The 18,052-nt window shown below is 35.9% G+C and overlaps 1 protein-coding gene across 11 annotated transcripts in view; it reads right to left on the bottom strand.

Moving 5' to 3' along the window:
- The window catches only part of NEK1 (NIMA related kinase 1), a 51,713-nt gene that overhangs the window by 32,890 nt on the left and 771 nt on the right, over positions 1-18,052 (bottom strand). For 9 of the 11 annotated variants that reach the window (XR_001864114.1, XM_017740626.1, XM_017740629.1 and 6 more), the window contains exons 2-14: positions 16,019-16,167; positions 15,842-15,938; positions 13,766-13,863; positions 12,098-12,181; positions 11,617-11,684; positions 11,408-11,494; positions 10,223-10,277; positions 8,624-8,824; positions 6,156-6,216; positions 4,321-4,478; positions 2,010-2,069; positions 1,827-1,874; positions 1,663-1,734 (exon numbers count right to left, since the gene is read on the bottom strand). Coding sequence is in view for 10 of the 11 variants with exons in the window: in XM_017740626.1 (XP_017596115.1) it covers positions 1,663-1,734; positions 1,827-1,874; positions 2,010-2,069; positions 4,321-4,478; positions 6,156-6,216; positions 8,624-8,824; positions 10,223-10,277; positions 11,408-11,494; positions 11,617-11,684; positions 12,098-12,181; positions 13,766-13,863; positions 15,842-15,938; positions 16,019-16,135 (1,206 nt within the window). In the remaining variant the exon portion in view is untranslated. The remainder of the gene's footprint in view (positions 1-1,662; positions 1,735-1,826; positions 1,875-2,009; positions 2,070-4,320; positions 4,479-6,155; positions 6,217-8,623; positions 8,825-10,222; positions 10,278-11,407; positions 11,495-11,616; positions 11,685-12,097; positions 12,182-13,765; positions 13,864-15,841; positions 15,939-16,018; positions 16,168-18,052) is intronic. The other 2 variants (XM_017740628.1, XM_017740635.1) reach the window with 1 other exon arrangement.

Below are 18,052 nucleotides of genomic sequence, written 5' to 3'. Positions count from 1 at the left end.
CAGAAGCAGGTGCCAGAATAAACCCAAAAAGAAAACAGGAGGACAGAATAATGCAGTGCATGACCCTGCTGTGGCTTCGTAAGAGGCTGTATGTCTTGTGTTATTCAAAAGCTTGAACAGCGCTATTCAAAAGCACTGTCCAGGAGTTGCTGGATATACTGCTTTCATGCTGGAGAAAGAAAAAAGACAATTAAGTCAAGAATACTATAATAGTATATGGAAACCTGGAATGATGGCAAACTAGCAGTCTGCAGTAAGATTGGTACTCAACTATCCAATTTGAAGAAGATATCTCAATGATTTTTTCCACACGTCTGCCATGATGTTTTTACACCAGTGACACTTGGTGAAAACAGACACATTCACTGGACCTCAATTTCCCTAGCTAACTGAGAATACAGATAACAATGCAGCTGTAGCTATAATAGAACCCTTCATATGTTCACAGTAGAACTCTCTAAGTCAATCAGAAACACCGTGTTCAGGAACACATGCAGATCTCATCCAAATGTGAGGATGCGTGCATATCATGTTGTATGGGAGGCTGTATGTGTGCCTGCCAGTTTGATCTTGAGAGAGAGGATGACAACATAGGAGGCAAATTATTTTTTCATTAAATCAGCACTTTGTAGTTTTTAAAGTCTGGTATGCTTAAGTTTGCATTTATATTTAAGCTTTACTCATATGATGTGTGACACACATCCAAAAGGATGATATCTATTTTGAAATGAAATATTTAATAAGCAGCTACTGAAACATGGTCAGTGTTCGTGTATTCCTCATTTTTGTACAAAGAACAGCAATAAAACCTCTATCCATTTTGACTTTATTGCTCAGTCAAGTTTGCTTACAAAAACCCTACTAAACATGTTTATGCATAGTATTTTTGTAAGACTCACTACCACCACAACAAATCCCTGTGTTTCAATCTACTTTCTATTGTCAGATAGATTTACACCATAGCACTACTTAAATTCCTGCACTGGCTCTGTCTGATGAAAGTACCCAGACCTTTATATTCAACTAACTTGATGAGACTACTTTCCAGGACAGCTATGTTTCCATGAAACTATGACATGCACAAATAGGGAAAAAGAAACTGTCATAGGAATCAGATTAAATTATGCACAAAGTGAATGGCTAAACAGCACACTGCATTAAAAAAAAATTAGATTTACTCAGAATTTTTTACCCCCCTCCTGAACATCTTATCAATATATAGAAATACTTATGTTGCTAAAGAACAAGGAATGCTTAGAAGCATAATATTGGGAAAGAGGTCCATTACTATAATATGCAAACCTGGAAACGAAAAAATTCTAGAACAAACTTGAATGTGAAAGAAGCTGTTCATGCATACACTCAGCACAGGAAAAGTAGCAAAAGCAGGTGTGGAAATAAGAAAGTGGTGCATGAAAACCATTACTGGCAGAAAGAGAAGAGATTCAGAAATTTAGGAAACATTAAAAATGAAAATTGCACATAATCTCCAAAAGGCCAGGGGAGGACTTGTTACAGTTTCCCTCAAATTATCCACAGATTAATAATGGGCAGCCCCAAGAGTTGACCTCCAAGAGCAGATCTTTCTGAAAAGAGAAGACCGTTCCATATAATCAAAGGTGGGGGAACAGACTGCACCACATTTCTGCATCTGCTGCCAACCTTAACACCACTTCCACCTGAACCAAGCACACTCCTCCATCCTTGTTCCCTGGCTCTGTTTATTCGTTCCATCTGAAGGAGAAAACAATACAGGAAAACAAAATTCAAGGAACCACTAAGTAAAAATTGAACTTCACTCTTAACACATTTTAAACATATTTTACCCTTTCTTTTTCCAGTCTTCTCATTTCATCTGCCTTCGGTAAACTGATCTGCAATGTGTAAGGATTGAACATGTTAAGGAACTGGAAAATCAAACTACTGCATATTCTTACACACCACACCACAAGATACTTCATTAAAATTACTATGGGGGAATAAAGAAAAATCTGAAGAATCTTGTCTACCTGCTCTCTCTGATGTTTTTCTTTTTCAGGCAATTCTAACCTTTTCTTTTTTGAAGGTTCCTGAAAAATAAGCACATAATTTGGTATTTATTACTGAGACATTACTCTGTCAAGATGGGTTATTGCTGTTGGTGCATGTCCATGAAGATTTAAAAAAAAAAAAAAAAATCACTGCTATATAATGTTTGAGAAAAAAGACAAGGAGGAAAGGTTTGAAGGTTGTATTTTGTCATTCTTGCTGTGGACTTGGCTTTTGTTCAGTTTGAAAACAGATGATTTCATGACACCTTAAACATTTTCCTCCTTTCTTCTATTGGAATAATTTTATTCACTGGAGTTGGAAATGCCTGCATAAAAGGTGAAACTTCAAATTAGATAGCACGACACCAGAATGAGAGAAAAATTCTACCAGAAAACATATTCTTAAAGTCACAACTGACTGCACTAAATCCGGTTTAAAATACTTGATTATTCAGGAGGTTTGAAGTGAAAAGCACTGCTAGGATCTAGGGGTACTTGTTCATCCTGTACTAAAAGTTCTGTCTCAAAAGCTGAAGGCAGTGATTTTGAAATCTGTTTTGTCTTAATTTTTCTTCTCTGGTAGCATCACTCTTCATTACAATCTTTTCTTTATAGTAACATTTTGAGGGGGCCAAGATATTAAGATTCTCTTATTTGGAGAAAAGATTTGGTAGGTTATCCAAGGGTCTTTTGCTTGGTTCTTCACTTGGTTCTATCTCTAAGGTTCTTGTTACCTATGACAACAGAGTCACCACAGAATACCTGCTAAAGAAGCAGCTATAGTAAATAAAATGTACACTTTAATCATCTCAAAAAAGCCATCGTTACTTTTAAAGCTTTTTTTCTGACCATACTAGAACACACAGAGCTTCATAGTATTTTCTTTTGACAACACACAATCCTCTCAAATGGGTACTTGAAAATAAAGTATTGCAGAAGTTGGAAACCTTTAGAGACTTGTAATAATATAATGTTAATACAATAATTACTAAATGAAGGAGACGACTGTTACATGCTCCCCTGAAAAGCCAGCTGAGAGCTGCAAGCTCAGACTCAGAAGAAAATTTATATTAAATTGTAGTCATTGTTTCTATCCTGCATCTTATCACTAGGTACAATTCACACAAAGACTGCCTCAAAATGGCAGCATTACTGACTCCTTTTATCCTTGCCAGAGGACATTTCCTCAGTCTCTCCCCTGCCACCTTAAGTCTCTGGGCAAGTTGAATCAGTCTTGGCTGGTGAAACCCATGACAAAGACCAATAGATGGCTGTGCAACCAAGCCTTAAAACACATAAACCTTGTGATCTCATAAGGACACACAAGACATCTGCACTCTCCCTTCTTGCTTTTTCAAACTGTGTTTCACAAGCCACCAAGGTCAAACAATGAGCTTTTCTCTAAACCTCTAATAACTATTGAACCTCACGGATAATTTGTATCTCAAGGATAATTTTCTATCCACCTACAACTTTGACAGATGGATAGACCTCTTAGAATTGTGTTCCCTGAAGTGCCGTGTAGAAGGAAAAAAAAACCCCAAACAAACTCCACAACAATAACAATATTACTTATTCAGAAGAAAATGTGAACTAGTTCTCTTGCTGAAGTGGCAGCCTCTTGGTTTGCTAGTTGTTTGGCATGTGCATATAGCTCAAAACTAGCTGTAGCATAAACAACTCCTGACCAGGCAGTAATTAATGGAATACAGAGAGAGGGAATAGAAGTTTTATGTAATAAGGAATACAGAGAAGACAACAGGAAGAAAGATCAGAAGTACTCTATGATATACAGAAAACTTTCTCATTAGCTCATGGAATTAAATCTGGGAAACTCCTCTTCCAATTACACAGTTTCTCTGGCTGACGACACTTTGTGAAATGACTAGAAAAAGTTTGCATATTTTGAAAACTTGAAATCATTTTGGAACAAGGAAAAAAGATGCAAAGGTTCTTATCCAGTGTCAATGATCTTGGTATACCTGACAGGCTTCCAATGTTTGTAAGAGTGGTTAACACCAACAAAGCAAATGAAAACAAATGAACTTAACTCAGCTTTGGAATTAAAACCCAAACCTGAAGGAGTTTATAAAAATTATATTAAAACCAACTGAACAAGCAACCAATAAAGAAGCAAGGCATGCATTTAAACTACTAGTTCTACTTTCTCTGCAGGTGCGTGAGGCATGTCCACACACTAAGACACTTTTAAAAGGAAGACATAGTATTTTTATAGCATTTAAATAAGGTATGAACAAACCAGTTCAATTTAACTAACTTAGCTTCTTACCTGCCTAGTTTTAGTCAATGGCTTCTTCTCAGTAGGCTTTTTAGGTGCACCACAAGACTTCCTGATAGTTAAAGGCACTCCATATTTTGCAGCAGGTTTGGTAATTTTCTGAGCTGGTGCAACTGAAGTCAGTGTTTGTTCTTGAACTGGTCTTTTAGCTGAGAAGAAAGAAACCCACAATAAAAACCCCCTGGGTTTGAGCTATCCAGGCTGACGAGTGTATCATATTTCCCTTTCCCAAGGTCTTAGAACAGCAAAACTGGAGAAAAACGGGTGAAATACATGTCAGGGATCAAAGTTGTGTCTAAGGCCCTGCCATGTATGGTCTGCTGCTGTGCACATCGACAAGACAATGAAGAAAACTTTACTGTTTAACTGGTGGGAACTTGTCCATTGAAAAAGAAACAATGTATTGGTCACTCAGTGGGAACTTAACCTGTGAAAGAGGCACAATGCACAATGGAGCTCTTGTTAGCATGGAGGTGCTATCACGAGCTGTGGTGGCCTCATTTCACACGCTGGCCAGGTGTGAGATGATGTGGTAACTGGAAAAATTCCACTCCTGAGGAGGAGCTATGAGGTGTGGTTCTGGGGTGGAGGGGTGAGAAGAACAGGATGCACAGTGTCGATCTAGGGGACACCTTGAAGGTGCACTGCCTGCCCGCCCCTCCTGCATGAGCACCATGCTCCATCTCCATCTCCTCCTGCCCATCAGCTTTGCAGGAATCCAGGGATTAGTATGTACTATTTGCTACTGCTAGTAAGAAAAGTGAATTTGCTTTGCAATCACAGTTGAGTTTCAGGTTTTTTGTGCATGAGCATCCTCCTGAACCCAAAACAAACTGCTAACATTTCATTCACATGAGCTGATATATTAATACCCAGTTGTCCAAAATAGCTTACCAAAATTCAACATTTGGTAAGAAATACAAGAAAACAATTCCTGTGCTTTTGAATCTTAAGCCTTCAAGCTGAATAACTGCCGCTTATTTCAGCTGCCTTGCTTTACTGTACAGTGGTCATGCACACAGGGAAAAGGTTTCCTAATGGAAAGACCTGTCTCCACTAACAACACTGGACTAAAACCTGCAGTGTTAGTGTTAGCAGAAGATGAGTTCTGGAAGAGCTTTAATGGCCTTCAGGGATATTGTTTTCCCCATAGAGTTCCTGAATATATGCCAATATTGTGGGTTTGATACTGTGTTAGCAGGGCTCTCTTACTACAGAATAGGACAGCAACACTCTCAAAAGATACCAAAGCACTTGCCAGAACATCAAGTAATTACAGGGAAATAAAATAATTGTGAAGGGAATCTAGGGGGAAAAAAAAGCAAATTAATGCAGTAAAATGAAGCAAGACCATCTCGATAAAATTAATCTATTTTGTTACCACTAGCAGAAATTTTACTGAATTAGACTGAAGCCAGGGATTTATCTTGGAATCTCAAATTAAACCTCCCACACATTTTTTGGAAGAAATCGTACTTCTCATTAGCCAACTGTCATTACTAAGGGGTAAGTCATACAATCACAGCATATGAATTAGTCCCATTATTTGCAGTCTACACTGCCTCCTTAAATTTTGGAAGTGTAGCATACTGCAAGAGGAAAAAGTACACTTCATGTATTACAGACCCATAGTTTGTATTTGCCTTATTTGTACCCAACATACATTCAGCTCCCCAGGTGAGGGGAGGAAATTGCTTCTCTCTTTTTTCCTGAAAATTCTACAGTTGGGTATAAGAACACACCAAAAAAGACCCCAGGTAAAGAACAAAGCTATATACACAATCTTCACAGAGCTGAATGCAAAAGCAGTGTAGACACTAACTTACCTGGTGAAGCATGTGGTCCAAACTTGTGGAAAATTTTGTGACTGAATTCTTCTGCAATAAGCTAAACAAGTTGAAGAGTTAGTCAACAATACTTGTGACCAAAGCTAGGAAGAACTCATTTTCAGACAAGTGTGCCATTAGCAGTAAGCATCTAACTAATAGCATTTACTGTAAATTAAATTTAAGTGAGTACTCAAGCTTATGCATTCAATCTAGTATTACTACCACCAATATGAAGCTGGAGTATTTTCAAACATTTTTGGCATAATTACTCAAATAATTTTAAAAAGCAATTTAGTCTGACTTCTGGGTGGCACATTATCTCATTTATGAGCTAGCCAAGAATCTAGAAAATTGCATCTAGAAGATGCAATTTTTTTGCATAATTCATTTTGGATTTCTGATTAGTTGCCAAAGTTCTCCTCAATTTCTGATACAGCTTGTGTCAAAAAAAATAGTCCTTTAAATATGTTTGAAGTTTAAAGTTCCATCCTTTTCAAGATGGAAAGATGACCACATATGTGGATATCTGGAAAAAACATACATGGTGTGTTGTTGTGAGGCATATCAAATTAGCATAATAAAATACAGAAAGCAGTCTTACTGAGGTGAAAAATTTGAGATTAGACAAAAAATATTTAAATATTAATAGGCCATCATCTTAAATACTGTAGGTAGTTCTGACCCAAACACCTCAAAACCTACATAGTAGAAATGAAAAAATTCAAGGAAGAGCAGCAAGGATAAATGAAAAGTGTCAGCTCAGGAATAGTCTTTACAGAATCTTGAATTACCCAAATTCCTTTGATTTGTTTAAGAGTCTACCAGTCAGTTACAATGGATGCTGAGGAGTTAAACCTGAAAAAAAACCAACACGAGAACCAAAGTGCAGAACCTAGGACTCTGCACATGATGGTACATCAACTTTTTAATCTGTACAGTCTGGCATCAAAGATTCTGTAAGTCAGAAGTCACACATGAGAACAGCTTCCTACTAATGGTATTTCAGTCATCTTGAAGCATTTATTTGAGCGGTAAGCTGTAGCAACTGAAGTATGATGTTTCCAAGGTAACACCTTTACTGACAGAAAAGAAACCTGACTCTCTAGTATCTTTCAAAGAGCCCCTCTTCTTTTTAAAAATTGGTGCTAATTTAGATCCACTTTTTAATGCAACTTAGTAACTATGAAGATTAAGAAAGAATTTACATAAATCTACAAGACTGATTTCCTGACATTGAAGAACAGGATTTCAGCAACAGTTGCAACATCTTGAAGATGTCAACTATGAAATAACTTTTAAGCTTAGACTAAGGAAAACAGAGCAACAGCACTAGCCAAGGGTGATACTCAAAGAAAATAAGCATTACAGCTGTGTCACAGAATGACCACCTCCAGCTGAATATGCATGTACCAGTGATTTATGCCTTTAGTAAAAGGTGCTTTCTGTGTGGGGGTTTTGTTGCTGTTTTTAAGATCAGATAGCACTTCCAAGTCAAACAAGCAAGCTAAGTATTCATACTCAGTCTAGGACAAATTCATATCACCATCTGGTGATAGAGACAGTCTATTACTAATTATACTTTGACTGACTAACTCCAAATAAAAATTTCATTCCATCTACTGGAAATAAAATCAGATCAAACTACTACTGTTGCAAAGGTTAGAACAAATTTATCTGTAAAGATTTCTGAATTTTACCTTTCTTTGGGACTTCAATCTGAAGTTGAAAGTCTATTTCAACACAACAGAAATTCCAATTATATATGGCATTTTCATGGCATTTCTTTAGTTGTGAGTTAGAATCCATTAGAATTCTTTACACAGCACTTCCTCCATGTCCTTTCTCTTCTGTATCTATTTACCTCCTATCAATACTATTATACACCTGTTAATCTTGATCACTTTTGACTAGATTTATATTAAAAGGACATTATTAGATATCAGATGATATGAATAGACTCTAAATGGAACAGGAAGCAACTTCTTTGAGGGTATATCCATATGATATGTTTAAACCTCAAGAAATTTAAAGACAATTTTACTTAGCATTATTTTCCAGAACAGGCTCTCAGGCCATTCCAAATTACAAACAAAAAATGGATTGAAGAAATTCTATACAGCAGCAATGCTGAAACTATTGACAGCAGCATTTTATGAAAAGATGCGTATCTAAACAAACCAACATCTTAGTCGTGATTCCTCACAATACAGAAAAACACACAAAACAATGCACTTCAGAAAATGTTAGTTTAGATTTACTTATGGAAACTACCAAACACTTAATAATTTGAGACTTTTGTTTACAGTTCATGGTAAAACTATTTTTTCTTCAACTGATACTGTCTATAAGAGCTCTGGGGAATACCATTACTCCAGCTTTCCATGTAATATATTAACACTAGAATAGAGAAAAAGGAAAGGCCTACGATGTTTTAAGCAAAGTTAGAATTAAAACTAACTCCATACCTCTGGTGTGAGAAATTTTTCAACCCGTTTGGCTATAAAGTTTTTCTCCAATATGGAGTTTACTGATGGTCTGTTCCTAGGATTCCTTTTAAATAACTGGGACAGCAGATTACGTAGGTCATAAGAGTAATGCATAGAAACGGGAGGAAAAGGTCCAGAGATTATCTTCAGGACCAAGTTCTTCATGTTACCGGCTTCAAACTGTGTCACACAAGGAAGAAGACAGTTACTACATATTTCTTATTGTCTGTCCACATGCAAAGCTGCACATACAGGTGGATGAGGAAAACAAACTAACAACACACCTTCCTTTGCCTCAACATACACATTTTCAAGGTCAACATCAGAAGTTCAAAATTATCTGTTGCCAAGTATTCCAATTAAATTCCAATTAAAACCACATCACAATACATAGTATTTCATACCATGGAGACATAAATGTTGCTACCAAGTAATTATTTCTCTCCAGATCTAGACTGACAATGATATATAACTAAGGAAAAAATAATTATCTGCTTGGTCTCCTCTTCCAAAGACTTTGAACCACCACATGGCTTCTGCCTTTTTCAGCAAACCCCCATTTCAAATGAAGGAATGTAAAGTATTCACACTCATTCAGGGTGAAATCCAAGGGAAGCTCAGACTTCAGCTTAAGCTCAAGAAACAGAGAGCACCATTTCAATTCCTTTGTACAATAAAAGGAAAACAATTCATATTACCCAGTTTACAGAAAACAAATTGTTGCCATCAACTCTCAGAAAATTCAACACTGTCAGCATTGTTGCCACATAAAAGACCAAGCAAGAAGAAATTACAAAAGCTTGAAATGAAATTAAATCCTTATTCCTTGAAAATATTTCTTTCCATTTGCATGTTGTTATAATCTTTCTCTTTTAATAAAAATAGCTACTAAGAAATCCCAAACAAAACAAAATCCACAAAAAAAAATCCGAAACAGGAAAGAAAAAAAATTTCTTCCCTTCCTAACAGAAAAATGAGTGATGAAGACATACTCTTTAAACTACACATACACATAGAGAGAAGAAAAAAATTGAAAAAGGCAATTCTTCCACCTTGGGAGTTTTTTCTAAGCACTATTCCTGTTCTAAACAGGAATACATCATTCCATCTGCAAAAAAGCTAAATCCAAATTCAGACTTTCAATGAAGCTTTCAATGAATTCAAGCTTTTTTGGGGGAAAAAAAAACCAAACCAAAAATCCACAAATAAACAAACCAAAAAACCCAAACAAAAAAATACAACAAAAACAACAAGACACCCAAACCAATCAAACAAAAAAAAACCCTCACAAAAACCTCCCACTACTCCTAACATTCTTTATTACAACACGTAATGATTTTTTCAGCTATTACAATCCATTAAAAACAAAAGTGCCAAGATATCTGAGAGATTGGCATGAAACAAAACACCAATGAAAAACGTTGGTTGGCACAGGAAGCCCAGATGAAAATGCTGAAGGTAATTTCCAAACAGCTACCATGAAAGCCTTTCATCAACTAAAATATATCTGTGTAACATCAGAAATAAATTCTGTTTGAAATCACTATTCTTTTATAGACACACAAAGTTTCTACTCACCGCATGTTTAAGTGTGCACATTTCATAGAGAACACAACCAAGGGCCCAGATATCACTAAATCAAAGAGAACATACTTTAAAACTTAGTTCTAAGATAACATTGCCAAGTAACTTATATCTGTGAAGTCTATTTTTGAAGAGAAGAAGGGTGGATTTTGAGTGTCTACAAGCTCCCCTGAGTTCTCTGACCCTGCAAAATCCCAAGGAAAAAAAACCCCAAAACCAATTCATCAACCAAAATAAGGCCACTCTGAAAACCAGATGATGCTATTTTGGCTTCCCATTTAGAACTTTTCATCTGAACCACCTCAGCCACAGAAATGAGACAAAATATGGACAAAGGCTTCTTTTGTTTAAATATATACATTTGGCTGAGGTCTTTGAATTAAACAAACAAAACTCATCACCTAATGCAGCAAATACAAATCTCAAAGGCAATTTACTCTTTTTAGCAGTGACTAACCTTACCCTCACTCATTACAGAATGCAGTTAGAATACCATTGCATAATAAATCCCATGTAGAAGAAATTAACGGGCAAGGAATTGTAACAATTTTTTTCTTTTAGGCACTCACAGCAATAAATGCAACAGCTTAGTGCAGTGGAAGGGTAACTTACTAACAGCAATTTAATTACATTGGGGACACTGTTGCCAGGTACAGGCTGCTGCCAGGGCAGCAAAGATGTAGAGCGAAATATCTGTAGGACTTTGGTATCTGGAGCAAGCTGAGCCATTCATCTGTGTACATCATGGGCTTAGATAATCAAATGACTGTGTTTCATCATCAATAGAGTTTCACATTGCTAGTGCAAAAATGAATGCACTACAACCACTGTGCAGATAAGCAGAAGTAGAGCCACAATTAAGAACACAACTAGATTTAGAACTTGGAGCATTAAGCTAAGTCATCTCTCCATGACACTGCTTTCTAATGCAGACCAGCCACAATTAAGAACACAACTAGATTTAGAACTTGGAGCATTAAGCTAAGTCATCTCTCCACGACATTGCTTTCTAATGCAGACCTACTAAGGTCCCACTTCTACAGTGAAGCTCAATACCTACTTGGGTAAGAGACAACCTAACAGATGTTCACCATTATTTGATTAGAAGAGCTTTAGATTCCTAAAAGAACTAATTTTCTTATTTTTACCAAAAATGTTTTCTAAAATCCTTATTAGTACCTTTTATTGTTGTAAGGCTTGTTCTGACATATTTCAGGCGACAAATAATACGGTGTTCCTATGCAAGTGCGTGCCAACTCTGCAGTACTAAGAAAAAAATAAGGATAGATGTTAACTGGTTAACTCACATGAAGTGCAGAGATTGTGTTTTCCTCGATCAAAGCAACTTAAATTAAGTCAGAGGAAAAATAGCATCAAAAAGGAGTTACCTGTTCAGAACTCTCGCGATTCCAAAATCTCCCAGCTGTATTGTTCCATCTTTGGTTAAAAATATATTCTTGATAGAAAAATGTTAAGAAGTTTGTTAATTAAAATATTCATACAATTGCACACTTTTTGTTCTCTACATGTCTTGAGAAGAAGAAAGTTTTCTACCATTCAATCCCCCTAAAGTCATTGTTATTGACTAGTATGGAACACCAGACTTACAAAAGTCCTGCTTCACTAAAATGAGAAAACTCCACACTGTCAAACATAACCTTTTCTGTCCCCACATAAATACGTAACACGTAGTTTCATCAATAATACATAGCTTCATCAAACAGCCTCATCTGTTTGTATAAATATATAAATCTCCTGCAGACTGAAGAAGTGTTTCCAATATTAGAAATGTTTCCAAAAACAAACTAGCAAGGTATTAATGCAATCACCTGGAAAGACAATTCAGTTTAAAAACAGCCACCTACGTACCTGTGACTTTATGTCCCGATGCAAGATCTTTCTATCATGTATGTGTTTTAGTGCTAAACAGATTTGTACAAACCAATCCAGAATCTATTCATAAAAGAAAATACAGTATCAACGTCACCATTTATCTGAAAACTTCCCCACTTACAAGATATTATCAAATCAGATTTTTAATTATAACTATGGATTTTACCTTCCTCCCCCCTTTACCCTCTTCATTTATCCCATAGAATAATTAAAAACTTAATAGTATTGTCACTATAATGCAAACCTTTTAATGAAAGATGCTTATTACCCAAATTTGATATTAAGCTTGAGACTACTATTTTCATTATGTATTATAAACCTAGAAGAAGACGGATTTGATTGGCTAAAATGCCTAAGATGTGGAACTTGCAAATTAAAAGATTGTACTTTTGCTGTAACCAATACAACAAGTCTTCTTACACTCATTTAATCCACTAGGAGTCTAGAAAGCCCTACTGGTGCTCACAGAAACACTTATTTTATATAGTAACTTTGTTTATCTTATCTTAAAAAGAAAAATATTACGAAGTAGATTTTGATGAGAAAAGCAACAAACATCTAACTAGAAGATTATGAACAATGCCCTCTTTTTGGCAAATTTGCAAAAATCACAATTTAAGAAGTAACTAATGACAAGAACTCTGCAATGTGAATGGTAGTTTTACATTCACTACTTAGAAGTACGTACATGACAAAATTAGAGTATAATGCAAGGCATAATTTTTACTTTTCCACTTGGAAGTCCTCCTTGTAAAAGTGAGTTCAAATGAGAAAAATTAAAACTTTTACAAATTACATCCCAAATGTTTCATGAATACCATTTTCTAAATACTATAAATAGACCTAATATACTACTAAGGCTTTCCAGTCCCAGGTAAATTGAGATCCTACTGGATGCAGACATAAAAGCATAGAAACAGTTTACAAACAAACATGACAATGCTAACAAAAAACCCACCCTGAATCCTACATAATTTATTTTTACTTAATTTAATAAAATCTGTACCTAAAATCCTCTCATTTCTTCCAAACTCTCCCACTTCTCTTTCACTACAAATGACTTTATAACCAGTTTTGTGGAAAAAGAAAATATATCGGAAGTATATCAGCAGAATATTAAATTTTTATTAATGGCAAGATGACCTTTGAATGATGCCAACTCCATATTTCCATATTTCATATTATTGTAGTTACAAAGTATATTATTTTATACTTATGACATATTAAAAGCAGTATTACAATACAAAAATCCCATGCCATTACATCTTTAAAAACATTATTTCAAAGGTTGAAGAATATTCAAGTTGTCTTTCAGTATTTTTCATGTCTCAAATTTGGTTTCCTTCACAAGAGATCCGATTTTTTTAAAAGCATCTTACACATCCAGGCAAAATCTCAAGTAACATAACCAAGACTTCCAGCTATATTTTCTTTCTGGGTTTTTTTTTTGGTGGAGTTGGTTTTTTTGTGTTTGCGTTTGGTTTTGTTTTTTTAAGATGCTACACTGACCAATGGCAACAAGAATGACTATTTGAGAATCTCCTTTTAGATTAAGCAACCACACCTATAACCAGAACCAAAATAATTTAAAATTCATGAAAAGGTATCCTGCAACAAAACACTATAGCAGCAGTTTGCTGTTACCTGATCTTCAGAGAACAGGATTCCTTTCTGGGCATTTATTTTTTTAAATAGGTCTCCTCCTTCACAGTAATCCATCACTATGTACAGACAGCCATTTTCTGTAAAGTAAATGACCAAGTATTTCAAAAACACAAAAACAAGACCCTTCTTCACTTAACTTTCCAAATATCTTCACTACAATAACAGAAAAAGCAACAAAACATTTACTTTTTCACGTGCAGCTTCAGATATAATTTATTAGTTCATTTTTTCAAACTTCAAACAAAAATATTATTTTGAGTTTCACAACCTAATTTTCCCATTTTGGTAGCACTGGGTTATTTTGATAGGTAGAGAAAAGAATTACATCTGTTGAACCAGTGCCCCAACACAGCATTCAAAACCACTATGAAATTAAAGGTGTCATTTTATGAATGCAATATAAAATCAATATTCAAACTGCTTTCAAATATCCTATGGATCCCCCACCCGAAAAATAGGGATCTTAATTTGCACCTCTACTTGCCTTGTTCTTTCTTGGAATTTTACCTGGACTTGCCAGAATACAACCACCATCAGCTGTCATACTAGACATGCAGTTTATTTCAGTCTGAAGAACAGTAAGAGAACTTCCAGCAGACAATGAGAGATGGAAACAATTATTTTCTCATTTTTTAATGAAATCTGGGGAGACTTCAGAAAGTCCCATGCAAGTTTCCAGTAGGAGGTATGAACAAATATAATACATTCTATTCAAAGTTATGGTTTTCCCAGTTACTGATGGGAAAACAGGTTAGGCAGAAGCAAATTGCAAGCTGCCAAAAGTGTAAGAGCTACACTACTCACATACTAGGCGTGATTTTGAGAAGAGATGAATAACCACAGAAAGTCAGTCACATGCTGCTCAAAAGAAAAGAGCTCCTATTCTACGAAAAAGTCACAGCACTTAAAAAACTTTGAATAAAAATCAATTGAATCATCTAAGTCACTTAAATTTCACTCCCACTGAACGCTTCTGAAATCTGCTTTTCAAAACATCAAACCTTTAAAGTTGTTTCTCTATTTGGTGATTTTATTATTATTATCTTTAATTAGTATTATTTTAAAAGATGATTCTAAGAGTCTGGACTTCTTGCACATCTATTGCTGAAATAATTTACATTTATAAACCTTATATTCAATATATTCAAAGACAATGTGTCCCAGCAATAAAGATGCAACACCAAGTCTTGTGAATTATGGACTACAGGATCTACCTTGTAAGAAAAAAGGAAAAAAGCAGTCTTAAAGAACAGGCCTCTATCACAAAGAAGGCAGCACTGTGCATTTCTAAACCAGAAGTGTGGCTGTGTAATATGATTATGTTGCAAAAATCTAATTTAATGAATAGAAAAAGTGAAAGCCCCAGGTGAAAGACGTAAGAAAGTCAGCAGAAAGGAGGGAAAGAAGAAGAGACCAGAATCTCTAAACAGAACTTCAAATAATATTTACGGACTTTTAATAATATTTTAACTTTTATAATGGGGTTTTGGAATCTTTTTTCTGTTCTGCCCATTTCCCAAGACATGCACTGTGAAGACAATGTGGAATTCTATTTCTCCTTCCTTTATAGCCCGATGAAGTAAACAGTCCCATCTATTTTTCCAGCTCTGAAAGCAGTATGATTGCAGTTACTGAAGACTGAACTCTAAGACAACAGACTTGGACATGAAACTGCTCTTGCTAGGTTATCAATATCCAAAATTAGACTGTAATTTAACCTACACAAGCATTCCAGTTGCTAAGGTATACACAAGTATTCAAGGAGACTTATGCTCTGGATAAACAAGAGAATATCTTGCATTTAAGCATCAACCAAAATCGATACATGTAACATACAGTCATGAATATTTGTTACCCTTTTTTCTAAATTACAATTCTTTTTAAACATGGATGGGAATTGTGAAAAAAATACAATGGAAAATAATTGAAGTAAGTAATAAAGGTATGAAAAATACTGATTAAAGAGAGAAAACTCCCTGACTTTTAGACTAAATGCAGTAAATAGTGCAGAGTCACTCACGTTACTTCAGGTTCTACTGTATTAGTTCACCTTACCTTCAAATGACTCCCTATACAGGACAATATTTGGATGTTTCATGTTAGCCAAAACAGCAACTTCTCTCCTTGATTCTTCTCTCTCCTTATTTGACATCTTCAGAAGGAAAATAATGATTCATGAGAACAGAAACACAAAAAGAATGGATCAGGAATTAATTAATAATAATTACTCACCTTAGAGATGTTTATTTCTTTGATAACATACTGTTGGCCATTTTCTTTAGCTTTGACAAGTATTGCTTTCCCAAAGGATCCTTCTCCAATCTTCCGTACTTTGATATATTTATCCATAGTTCTTGTCTTAAGGCATCCTTACTCGAGTCCTGGAAAAAAATAACAACACAAAAAAACCACAAGTAGATTAAATTAGGTGTACTTAGCAATCTAGCCTGATCAGGTCATGGTATATTTTTTTTTTGCTCGAAACATTGATTCATTTGTCTCTTCAGTTGCTTTTCTGTAAATCATCAACTCTTAGTCTCAATTCTGTTTTGGTATAGTTGGCTCAACAAGGGCCGCATAACTAAAACTTGTTTCATCTTTCCTTTTGACTAAAAAGGATCTGTTTTATCTTTAAATAATCAGTGCAGTCAGTGCCAAGGCTTCTGATTCAGCTGGCACACACATCATAGAACTATAGCACTTGGTTGACAATCTTTCGTTCAGCTTTACTTGGAAGAAATACAATGGGGGCGAGGGGAATCCCTATGCATTGTTTCTTAAGAAGCACTAAATCCAGGTTTTTTATCACTATAACGAAGCTAAAGATGGACTGAATTACACAGATCCCCACCACAGTTTGAATTATTATTCAGTAAAGAGAGGTGTGGTCTTAAGTCTGACTGAAAGACTTTTTTCATATTGCATATAAGACAAATCATTACAAAATAGTGCAAATCACTATTTTTCATGTACTGTCTGACCATTTAGACTACCTTTTCAGATTAAAAGGAGTACTCAGCTGAATTTTGATGGTGTTTAAGGTTCTATATTAAAAAATACTTTGGTAAAACCAGGACACTAAGGAACTGCAAGTGGAAGCTTTGGTAATACACAGATGTGTCAGAACAGCAAAGGGAAAGGGCAAAACAAAGACCAAACTGACAAATGTCAGAGCAAATTTACAGTAGACTAAAAGATCATATTTTTTACAGCAAAAAGAGCTTCCATACCCTGAGAAAGTTTCCATAAGCTGAAAAAGACAAAAGGGTCCTACAATTTTCTGCATTTAAGCCTCACTTGCAAGAACTAATAGCATTTCTGCTTTGCTGTGTCCAGCTTCCTTCCAACAGGAGATCCTAGTAGCTTAGATCCATACTTCACACACATCACAGGTCTCACAAACAGGGTCTCTCCTCAATTTGAGATAACGTTTTTGTGTTTACAGAATTACCATGTACTAGACACAGATGCTGCTTAACAGGACCTATACCATGAAAGCAGACTAAAATGAATAAGCTTGATTAGCATAGCACAACAAAACGAGAGATCTGAAGTAATCTGTTCTGCAAAAGAGGAGATGCGAAGCCTACTAAGACTAAGCATAACTACCAGGAAATGAAAAAGTTAAAATTACAGGCCTGCAGCGTCTTGGTAAGGTTGTTCTTTTTTCTTACAGCGCATAAAGATAGTTTAATGTTAAGTTGAACTTCTAAACATAAGAAGGACTGGTATTAACTGCAATATTCTCTTGCGGGCAACTGTAAAAGCACAGCAGGTGGGACACAACTTGAACTTCGCATTACTTTACTGAAGTTCTCTTCCTTCCCTACTTTATGAAGCAACCAATGTTGTTCTACCGTTAAACCAGCTGCATGTGTAGCTTAGGGCTCCTACTGCATGCTGCTCTGTGCAAATACAAATGGTCAAAAACCAGCCAGTGGGAGAGAAGTTACAGTTCAGTCAAAGCGGGTATATAATCTTCTATGAGTTAGATAGCTTATTTGTACGTGTGGCAAGGGAAAAATAGGCGTCCTGAGAAAGAACATCAGCGCCGACAGGGCGTTGTCTTTTCAAGCCCAGAGCAGTAAGTCAGTTCACCCACCACAGACACGCAGGAAAGCGGCGCAAGTCACGCCCCGAAGCAGCCCGACCGACCAGAGCGCACGGCCAGGCCACGGCCGCGCGTACGGGGAGAGGCAGGGCAGGGAAGACAGGACAGGGCAGGACAGGACAGGGCAGGACAGGGCAGAACAGGGCAGGGCAGGG

The sequence above is a fragment of the Corvus brachyrhynchos genome, unplaced genomic scaffold (assembly GCF_000691975.1).
Source record: "Corvus brachyrhynchos isolate BGI_N302 unplaced genomic scaffold, ASM69197v1 scaffold178, whole genome shotgun sequence".
Classification (NCBI taxonomy): domain Eukaryota; kingdom Metazoa; phylum Chordata; class Aves; order Passeriformes; family Corvidae; genus Corvus; species Corvus brachyrhynchos.
The sequence above is the reverse complement of the archived record's forward strand: the minus strand, read 5'-3'. Positions and strand labels throughout refer to the sequence as shown.